Below are 11,568 nucleotides of genomic sequence, written 5' to 3' on the forward strand. Positions count from 1 at the left end.
CCACATTCATTGATGATTTTAAAATATGGATTATGTTACTGCTATATCATTGCTGTCGTCAATCAGTGTGGACAACGCATTCATTATCTTCCTTTCATATATTCTTATTATAGTTTATAGTTTTAAAATCTTAATTTATAACATTTGTGGAGAACGCATTCATTATCTTCTTTTCATATATTTGTGTTACGTTTATAGTTTTAAAATCTTAATTTATAACATTTGTTTTCAATATTCATTATCTTCTTTTCATATATTTATAATATTTTAAAATCTTAGTTGATAACATTTGTTTTCAATATTACAACTCGGTGATATACTTATAGTAATTGGCATCTAAATAAATTAAAATTCATAAAATAAATTTATTTATTTATTTTCAAATACATATTAAATGTAAATGAAAACTTTTGATTGTTTAGCAGATAAAATGAGAGAAAAATATTAAAGTAAAATTTGTTTATTTTATGTGATGATAAAATGATTTTTTTCTTTGAAAATATAAAATGATATTTATTTTGTTTTTACTTAGTATAATAGGAAAATCAAATAACACATCTTAACATCAACATCATTCACACATGCTTTTGAAAATAAAAAACATCTGCATCACACACTATTCTAAAAAATCACATCACCATCACATGACACCACGAAATGGTACCCTGTCAAATTAATTAAACTAAGACAAATCATCCACTGCATTTTCCCCCTCTGAGACTCTTCTCAGTTTCATTCTCTTTCTTAACTGTTCTGATTCCCTTCTTCTCCACCGTGGCTATGGAGGACCTAACACCGTTGTTAAGTGATTATGGGAGCCTCTTCCGTGAAGACACAGACTTTTACAACTGCATTGTGTTGGGCACCCTGTTGCCGCAGAGCGTGTGGACCCCACTGTCGCACTTCTTCCAGACATGGCTTCGGAACTACCTCGGCGGTGTCCTTCTCTACCTCCTCTCTGGTTTCATGTGGTGCTTCTACATTTACTATTGGAAACGTAACGTTTATCTGCCCAAAGGTTTTTCCTTTTTTCTCCTCTTCTCACCTTTATTCTTATTCTTCTGTGTTATTTCTCTGTGTCAACATCTTGTTTCTGTTTTCAATCACAATGGTTGGGTTTATGGTAAGGGACTAATCTTTTTTATTAAGGTTTGAATCTTGACTGAAAGAGATGTTTGTATTTAGTGTCTGACAAACATCATTGTATGCTAATGAGGATAAATGTATGCGGGGGACTAAAAGATTATGTTGTGTTTGGTTAAAGATAGTATATTTTAGCTTTGATATGAAATGGGTTTTCATTAGTTTTTTAATCTGGTTCCTTCTTGCTTTGGTAGTAACTTTTTTTAATCAAAAATAAAATTAGGGGATTTTGGAGTGTATCAGTGGGGAGTTAAAAATTTTGTTATGTCTGTTCATTTTTAAAAGATGGTATGCTTTGGCCTTGATATGAGATGTGATTTCATTAGTTTGTTACTCTGGTTCCGTCTTGCATGGTTTAGAAGAAAGGGTAAAAGATTATTTCTTTGGGTTTTGGTGTTCTGGCATTTGTTTTCATACCATTGTTACTTGTTTTGCGTTTTAGGATTATGGAGAGGAAAATTGGAGTTAAATTGGTTTTGGGTTTTCCAGTGCGATTTTCAGTGGTTATATTTTTTTAATAATTTATTTTAAGTGTTTAGTTGATTGTCTTTGGTGGATTATGCCTCTACAGTTATGCTGATGTACGTGATTCCCGCTTTTCCTTTTATAGATCTGTTCTTACTTTCGTGAATCATGTACTGTTCGGTGAACTGTATGATTGCATCTCCTAATTGATGTATTGTGCCTTCTAAGGATTGTTGGTGTTCTTGTTATGGTAGTAATTTGAGTGGACTTTTCCTATTTGTGTCTGTAATGTCTAATACATGTAACCATCTCACTCAGTGAGAAAAGGATTTTCTTGATGTCTATAATGGTTCAACGTCTTGGGAAAATGATGCGGAGAGTTATTTGTTTGGGGCAAAGCAAGGTTTTCAGTTTCAGTATCCATTAAGCAACCATCACAGACTTCTGTTCTTGTTCTGTAAAACTTCGCTGAACCAAATGTGATGCATGTTCTTGCAAGTTGTTACAACTCACTATACTATTGACATTCTGCAAAGTAAGGTTACAGAATTGACTGTATGCAGTGCTCGAATATTTTTGAAACTTGGACAGTTACTTTACCTTTTGAAATTACCACTCATCTTTATGCATTACTTAAGATGAATTTCATTGTTCTCTGCTATGATCTTTCCAAGAAGGAGACTGTTTTTGACGTATACAGGCTGTTTTCATCATTACAAATAACCTGTATGGTTTTAAACAACAGTATGCAAATGCATTTTTTGGTGTCCCTGGGACCACATTGTGACAGCAATTGTAGTCACATCAACCACATTTGTTTGCAACCTCTTTTACAATACTAAGGTTCAAAATGAAACTGTAGCTGTGACCACTGTCTAAAACATTGGGTTTTATCAGTTTGCAGCTCGAAGTTCTACAACAGGATCATACTGCCTCTACCACTGAATTGTTCTATACTTTACAGTCTAGTCAATCGGAAGATTGATGTTCATTCATTGTTTCATATATATATGAATTGACTAGATTCTCATTTAAATAGCCTAAAATGCAATTTTCTTTAGTTTTTCTTCCTATACTATAGTATACTTGCATGTAGTTTTTGTTGTTGTGCTTTTAATTGTAAGGTGCTTATAGGATCTTTTGTAACTTTCATTTCTTGATCTATTTAAATCTACCATTGCAGATGCTATTCCCTCTCAAAGAGCCATGCTGTTGCAAATTGGTGTTGCTATGAAAGCCATGCCTTGGTACACTTTGCTTCCAACTGTTTCAGAGTACCTAGTAGAAAATGGCTGGACAAAGTGCTATCCTAGATTATATCACGTTGGTTGGCTTGCATACGTTGTATATTTAGCTATTTATCTAGTTGTTGTAGAGTTTGGTATTTATTGGATGCACAGAGAGCTGCATGACATTAAACCACTTTACAAACATCTTCATGCTACTCATCACATCTACAATAAACAGAACACTCTCTCCCCTTTTGCTGGTAAGTACATTAAATATTCAACATTTAAACACTGCAGTCGTAGTTATGTCAAGCTAAAAACTCTTTTCAGATAATTATAATCCCTCACAAGAAGATAATTCATAATGTCTTTAAAATTAAGTCTATTATTGTGTTATTTCCTAAATTATGTGTATGCTGTGGTAGATGATACTGATTTTAAGGGTTGGAGTTTGATAAGGATCACAGTATGTGACTATTACTGAGTTTTACTGGTGAACCTTGAAGTTAATCATTCATAATGCACCTTTATCACGTGGACTGAGTTTGGCATGATATTTTTCACATGGCTCAAAATCATCACTAGCTCTAAAATGAAGGTAGTCGTTCTGAAACCAAGATAGTTGTATTTTGAATTGTATGTCACAAGTATATCACCGACTTAGAATATCTGTTTCATCTTTTCTAAGACACTCATGAAATACAGACATATAATTAAAGGAAGGACACTGACCAGAAACAGAGAGATTCAGTAAATATTTTTGTTGAGGATTTAAATCCATGAACAGAAACCAATCATATAGATAAGAGCTGAGTATATACGTAAATAGAGACAAAAATGTGTACATCTGTAGGAATCAAGGTTCTTACTTATATCCCATTTCATGTGACTTGTTTTGTCAACCAGTTTATTGTGGATATACTTCCCAAAATTGGGGTGATGGTTCAAGGTATTGTTATCTGTTGGCTTTAATAAGAAGTCCTAGGATTCGTTATATAACTTTCAAAACTTGCTATGCCACTTCTCACGTTTTAGCCATCATACACCAAGTGTTTAGTAGTAATACTGTCTTTTTCTGGAATCTTGATCTTGTCTGTTTCTAGTATTACTGTCTTTTTCTGCAAGCTGACAAGGTAAACTTTTGTAACATTCCAAGCAGTTGTTGGTACACTATTTTGGTGGTTGATAGATGAGCACTTTAACAGTCCTGATGCTACTCTAGTAAAGACATGCTATTCTAGTAACAAAACCATTAATTTAATATAGTTTATGTGAGTTACTTTTTGTCTCCCTACAAATGAGTATGACTCACTTTCATTGCTAGAAGCAGCTTTCCAATTTTGGTACCACTGTATATGGATGTTACTCTTTTTATTCATGTTCTAGTCTGATTCTTTATTTGTTCTACCATTTGTCTCTCTTATTGTCCTTTTGATCTTTAGATATTACCAATTTTTGTCCGTAACATTCAGACCAGATGAAGGGTGTACTGACTTTTTCCCCATGTATCTCAGGTTTGGCGTTTCACCCTCTTGATGGGATTCTTCAGGCATTACCACATATGCTTTCTTTGTTTTTCATTCCAACCCATTTTACTACACATTTAGTTCTGATTTTCCTTGAGGGTGTTTGGACTGCAAATATTCATGACTGCATTCATGGAAAGTTGTGGCCTGTGATGGGTGCTGGTTACCACACCATTCACCACACTACATATCGGCACAACTATGGCCATTATACCATTTGGATGGATTGGATGTTTGGGACTCTTCGCGACCCGGAGGAGGAAGATGGCAAGGCAAAGTGATGAACTACAGAGTAGCATTGATGAACAGTCCTTGGTTATCTTGTTTGGATTGTCGAAATCTGGTTCCTTGCATGTAAAGCTCAAATGTGTTCTGTATTTTTGTGGTCTGCGTCACAAGGTAATTTTATGTTAGAGAGACAAGGTAGAGAGGGTTAAAAGTGGAGCTTCCCTGTCTCTGATTTTATTGTTAGTGTATGTGGTTTAGGTCTTTTTCTTTCTCAGATTGTGTGGTAGAGATTGAGATGGTAATGCTGTTTTCTCCATGTATGAGAATTGGTCAAACTACTAATACTTGGATTTGTTTCACTTTCTTTCTCCCTTCTATGATTCTATGTTGAAATGAAGTGCAAGAAAACCATTCCTTCAAACTGGATTCTGTCATGCCTGTCTTTGGTCTGCGGAAATCGTTATTGACCAATCTAGCCATAATTTTTAAGATGGACAAAATATTATATTCAAATTAAACATAATGTAATGTTTCTCGAGAATTTGGCTCGATACTTGTTCGAATCAAATAAACTTGATTTGTGGATTCTTCTAATGGGACTAGTACACAATTTGATTTTCAATCTAAATAATAGAGTACATAATATAGGATTCAACGAAAAAAGTTTATTTGTAAATCATTTATATCTTGAATCAATTTTATCAACACATCTAATTCATTGTATTGCCTTATGCAAATATTAATTAACAATTGATGCATTGCTTCCAACAAATAGATCTTTAGAAAGCCTTATATAATCCTAAAATCTTAATACTTGAAGTCTTAACTTGCTTTTCATAAAATAAATCATAATGTTGAGGATGAAAGTAAATTAAAGTAGTAGCGTTTGAAACTAAATATTGCAAGAAAGTAAAATACTGCGAAAAACGTGAACTCACAGGAAAAATAAATGAACTATGAACTAGACAGGTAAAAATGTAAGAAAAGTTAATGCCAAAAAAAAAAAATAATTATCATGGACAAAACAAGAATTGATAAAATAAATCAATTAAAGTGGTAACTCAAATCGCTATAATCTTTACTCGAGTTGTTATTATCTTGTTTGCGACATTCTTATAGTGTTATTATTGTAAACATAATTTGTCACACGCTTTGAACACAAATAACATTTATATTTCCTATTCCTTTTGATAGTTAAGCCAAAAAGAAGATAAAAGAAAATTTACATAATGATTAGGATTACTCTCTAAAACCGTCCATGTTTGCATCATTTATGTTCATTCCATATTTACAACATTACTTCTATTTACCATTCCCTTCGATTCATGTAACTTCTCCTTTCATCTTGTTTCGTGAAAGCTTTTATTGATAAACTTTTAGTTTTTCTCCTTCTCGATCATTCCCCGACTCCTTAATTGTCCTCCATTAACTTGATCATTTCTCGATTTTCTATACCATCTCTCCATACTTTGCATAACTATTAATTTCTAGATATTCTACACAATTATTCATTTCTTGATATTCTATACATCCATCCATTTTTTATTGATCTTTCCCTCGAGTTCTTCATTTCTTTCAATTCCTCCATTTCTTTCATTTTCCTTTGGCTCAATTGTTTTTTCTCGACATCATATCCTTAACAAAATGCCCCAAGAGAATTTTAATTCATGACTTCAATGAAAAATATTCTTTTGATCCTCATCGAAATCTCGAAAATGAGTTAACGCTTTACATTCCTTAAACCTACACACACATATGCATTGTAACCAGAAACATCACGTCCACATGTTTGTTCACTAATCCCACATTAAAGTCCATTCACCAAGCCAATATGAGTGTAACCATCATTTCAAACAAATATTTAATATTCATTTTGTGGGCCTACCTTTTAGGCCCAATATAAGTTTTGAATTTTCTAGGAGCCTTTAAGAGCCTTTTCATTCCCTCTTCCAAGCTTTACGTTTTCTCTTGCTCAAGTTCATTCCTTCACTCACATTCCTTCCTCAGATTTCCCCTTTCTCTTCATTTAAGAGAACCACTTATCCTTTCTTCTAATCACTCAATTAGACTAATCTAAGAAACCCCACAATCCCTCCTGATGTGATCCCAACAAGGCTTATAGCTTGGGTCAACGCCTAGGTCCAAATCATGCTCAAGGCCCAATACATGGCCCACATTCATCTTCAAGCCCAAGCCCATCAAGAGGCCCAATAACAAGGAGCATGCTCAAAAAGATCCAATTAGGCTTCATTCAAGATAGCCTAAACCCACTTGGGCTTCTCTCACTCTTCACATTGGCCAAAGAAGATATGAAGATTTGAAGAGGTGTATCAAAGAGCAATAGAATAGCAATAAGATTGACCCATTGTTTAGGCCTTGCTTTCTAGAATAATAAGTCAAACAATGAGTAGTTCAATTGATAAAATTGGGCTTGACTAAGCCCAATAGGAGATTTGGCCATGAGCTATCAAAAGAGCCAAGGTGGACTAAGTGGAAGTCAACACTTCTTCCTACACCTTATGGATCCAAAGCATCCAAGGGTTAGGAATGCTTCCTCCTTTTCCAAGGCATCATCCAATGGCCAAGATCAAGCCTCCTTCTCCAAGCTTGATCTAAGGGCCAAGATCAAGGCCCACTCCATCTAATGGCTCTCCTTTCTCGTGTGTAAATGGCTTCATATAAAAGCCAAAATTTCACTCATTTATAGACACTCTTGAAATTTTATGCAATAGATGCAACTTGAGTTGAGAGCACTCCTCCCTCTATTGCCTTTGAGAGTCACCACTTTCTAGAGATTTTCTCTCTCTCCCTCTAGCCACCTTCCTTAGGCTAGCATAGATTAGGAAATCCTATCACCTCTTTCACCTTCCATTGCTTGCAAGTGCCTTCCAACTTGCCTCCATTCCTTCATCCATTTCCGCTGCCCATGGAGCTCTTCATGCACCTTTGGAGCTCCACCACCTCCTTTCCCCCTTTAATCTACTAGTTTTGTAGAACTAAACGATAAACTATTTGGCCTAGTTCAGGGCATGGAAGAAGAACCTAAAAAGATTTATGAGACACGGGTATTGATCCCTTACTTTATAGGGACCTTCTTTGTGCTTTCAATTGCCTTACTAAAGGTTCTCCCCTTCTCCAACATTTTACCAATTTCCCTCCTTCTGAAGAAACCAAACTTATCAACCAAAATCTAGAAATACGTATTGATTTCTACACCCAATCTAGTAAGATATATCAAACTAGACCTTTTGCTAAAAAACTACCTTATATCAAATGGTTAGATAGGGTTAGTGCTACGTCTGGAACCCACTTGAAGAAAATTAGAATTTTTTATCTGCTCCAACTCTCTCCATCTTATCTGAACTTATCGATGTTTACAGTGGTTATCCATTTGTGGAACAAAGAATTGAATGCCATGAGCTACTGATAACACTGTCGTTGACGCGATTAAATTAATACTACTTATCTATAACAACTTCAATATTGTTAAGAAAGTAGTCAACAAAATAGAAATGGTAAAGTAACCTAAAGTCGTTTCCCAATGAACACGAAATTGATTTCTAACAAATTAGTACTTATAAAAACTATACAAAAGAGTTAGTCAAATAAAATAATAAAAATATAAGAGGATTAAGATGAACAAAGAAAGAAATAAAATTGAAAAGATAAAAAGAGATAAATACAATAGTAAAGAAAATAGGTTGATTCCACTAATTTTTGTAAAATAGGATTCATCATTGGTTTCCTAAAGATTATTGTTATTGATTTCTTGTTTAAGATTTCAAATTAATCAATGTAATTTCTCAATTAATTTGTTGGCGTCCTCACTTTTACAAAGTAACTTCTCAATAAAAAAGCAATAACTTTGTAGATTATTCATAGTTAATTTAACCAAAGTAACATCTTAATTAAATATTACTAATCCTAATCATGTCTATTCTTTTACCTATTATATCTAGTAAAAAGATAATTAACCAAAGTAACTTCTTGATTAATTCTAATCAAAGTTTTCACCTTTAATCAAAGTAACTTCTCAATTATTAGAAAAACCTCATTCAATCATATGAAAGTTTATAAATTTAATCAAAGTAACTTCTCAATTAAAATTTAAAAATCCTTGGACTCATATGATTGTTATGTTATGTAGATTTAACACTGTGCTAACTTGCTACAATGTAAAAATCATTATTTTTACTAGATTAAGATCCAAAAGACATAGATGAAAATAAATCACAACTAGAATCATAAAAACAAACAAATTTATTCATCTAAACTCAAAATCCAATTAAGAAATTATAGTGAAACTAACCCTTGAAGCTTAACACTCCATGAAATCAAAATAAAAGAAAAATAGAGTAAAAGAGTGAAGAGAGAGAGAGAGAGAGAGAGAGAGAAATTAGGACCCCCTAAAGGGTTTCCTACTCTGAAGTTCCGAGCTTATTTTCCTGCTTCCCTTTGGTCTCTTTATATAGGACTTGAATTGAGCTTTTCTATTGTTGAAATCACTCAAATATCTTTTAAAATAAAGATAAATATCATTTATCTTTATCGTTGTTATGAATATCTAAAAATATTTGGAGAGATAAACTATTTGACAAATATAGTTGATTGACAATTTCTTATATAATTAAATAAATAAATTACTTAAAGAAATTTGATAAATTATCACCAACTGCTATTTGCATTAATTTTCCAAATCACACATTTGCAATCTCCTCCAATTATCTTCTAAATAATCGAATATCTTTAAGATATATTTGTTTGCTGTGGAGATCTAAAAAGATTTAAGAAAATCTTGTATATTTAAAAAGATTCGATAGTTATTATCTTTTGATATTTTATGATATAATTAAATAAGATAATTATTTAAAAATATTATCTTTTGTGATTTTGATAATTTCTATTCTTGGATTTGTCTTTAAGGTGTCGTGAAGTTTTAATCAATTTATTTTCACACCTCCAAGAGTTCAACTTAGCTGCAGCTGCATTAACACACCTCAAAATATCCAAAGAACATTTATTAAACTAAAAAGCTATTTTTAACATGATTTTGTATCTCATGCACAATAAACTCTATTGTAAGAAATCCAAATTAAATCAATCTTTTAATCACAAAAATTCAATTAAATTCCCAAATCTAAACATTAAATGAGGGCATAAATATGAACTCATAAACTACCTTGTGGGCTTTATGTTTCTACCCCTTCAATGTTGTTGTCATCATTGGCCTTAAACTCGTGGGTCAAAAATACCATTTATCTACCTTCCCTCATGACATTGATATGAAGGCGAAGGTTTGATGGGAAAAGAATTCACATGAGAATTTTTTGATTGAACACTTTGTTGATGATCTCAACATCATGGTTACCCCTAAGGAACACGTGGCTTTCTTGGAATATTGGTTATGCACCCATGTTTTTGTCATAGAAAAATCCAAATTTCTCCTTTTTTTTTCAACATGGCTTATCTTCTCCATACCCGACCCCCACCCACTTGAATAGCCAAGTTACTCGTAGCCCATGTATATACTTCCTTTGCTGAAGTCTTCGATCATTTTGGTTCATCGAAACCTCACAACAATTTTTCTGCATCATTATGGTCCATTCATCTTTTGTTGGTTTCAGTTTTTGAACAAACTTTTGGCACAAGCAAGCTTGAAGCAAAGCATTGATATATCCAAGTGCATGAAGATCATATGTGTTTGATGAAGATTGATGTGGATCCACTTGAAGATTATGCTTTTAGTGTGTGAAATCTGAAAATAATTTGTTAAATGTAATGTTTTAGTGTTATATAATGTTGGTAGTGTATATGACATAAATTAGATGTCTTGTTAGCCTTAGTGTGATGTGATCCCAACAAGCCCAAGCTCAAGTGCATCAACAATCCCAAGCCCACATCAAGGCCCAATCACTAGAAGCATGATGAGGAAGTTTCACATGGGCCTCTCATAAGATGATCAAGTCAATCATGGACGTTTTACATTATTTACACGGGTTAAAGAAATATCTAAAATATGAGTTGATGCATGAAGGAAGTAGTCTATTTTTAAATTGGGCCATTGTTTAGGCTTTGCTTTCAATAAAATAATCTAGAACACTTTGGATCAATTGGGTCGAGCCCAATTTACTATTTTGGTCGAGAATGGTTTTCTCTACACTTGGAGGCAAGCAAGCTAAGCATAAGCAAAGGAAAGAGAATGTGATAGTAGCATGGAGCGTGTGATTTTGGCAAGGAGAGTGTGACATGCCACTTGGCATCATCAAGGCTCATCTTCTACATCACATGGTCTCCAATCAAGCTTCTCCCCCAAGCTACATTTGCATTACATCTTTGTTGCATTTTCTTTTCATTTGGCCGGCCATGTTGCCTATATATAGAGCCATTCCAATATTGTAATGGTTACTCTTGAATTGCTAATAGATTCTAGGGTTGAGATCACTCCACCTTTTATTAATTTGAGAGCATACATGACTATCCTTCTCCTTCATTTCCTCTAGCCACCTTCCATACCATAACACCATTTATACTCTTCATCTTCACCAAAAACCTCCATTGCCGAGAGTATTTCATGGTTTTATCTTCATTTCCGCTGCACTTCATCTCCTTCTTGGTGTCTTCCATAGATTTCCTTCAACTTCTCCATCAAGGATGTCCATCATAATGTGTCTCTTTTAAACTGTTAAAAATGTAACAGGTTAAAAGGCTTGTAGTATATAGTGTTTGGCATGAATGGATTCAGTTAGTTGAATTATTTTTTAATCGACTAATTTCACTTAAGTCAAGTGACATTAGCTAATTATATGGAAAATTCAATCGACCGATTTCACTTAAACCAGGCTATAAATGTTGTGTTTTAGAGAGCAGAGTTACGTTTTTGAGTTTTTGAGTGCAAAATCTTGTCATTCTTCTCTGGAAAACTATCTCTCTCTCTCTCTACAATACACAACTGCAACTCGTTGTTTGAAGATCTTGGT

The 11,568-nt window shown here is 33.5% G+C and overlaps 1 protein-coding gene across 1 annotated transcript; it reads left to right on the plus strand.

Annotated features, from left to right (window-relative positions):
* Positions 1 to 639: 639 nt before the first annotated feature.
* LOC114181961 (delta(7)-sterol-C5(6)-desaturase-like) lies at positions 640 to 5,012 on the plus strand. The gene is made up of 3 exons (XM_028068666.1): positions 640 to 1,018; positions 2,792 to 3,097; positions 4,352 to 5,012. Exons 1-3 carry the CDS (start codon positions 781 to 783, stop codon positions 4,642 to 4,644), a joined length of 837 nt encoding a protein of 278 aa, XP_027924467.1. The 5' UTR covers positions 640 to 780; the 3' UTR covers positions 4,645 to 5,012.
* The last annotated feature ends 6,556 nt before the right edge of the window (positions 5,013 to 11,568 follow it).

This window comes from Vigna unguiculata, chromosome 4 (assembly GCF_004118075.2).
Source record: "Vigna unguiculata cultivar IT97K-499-35 chromosome 4, ASM411807v1, whole genome shotgun sequence".
Lineage (NCBI taxonomy): Eukaryota > Viridiplantae > Streptophyta > Magnoliopsida > Fabales > Fabaceae > Vigna > Vigna unguiculata.

What these genes read in the sequence shown, in the direction of transcription:
- LOC114181961 (XM_028068666.1), top strand. Translation starts at nt 781, where the DNA reads ATGGAGGACCTAACACCGTTGTTAAGTGATTATGGGAGCCTCTTCCGT. An exon ending in TAACGTTTATCTGCCCAAAG is followed by an intron (nt 1,019 to 2,791) that starts GTTTTTCCTTTT and finishes CTACCATTGCAG; the next exon opens with ATGCTATTCCCTCTCAAAGA. An exon ending in CACTCTCTCCCCTTTTGCTG is followed by an intron (nt 3,098 to 4,351) that starts GTAAGTACATTA and finishes CATGTATCTCAG; the next exon opens with GTTTGGCGTTTCACCCTCTT.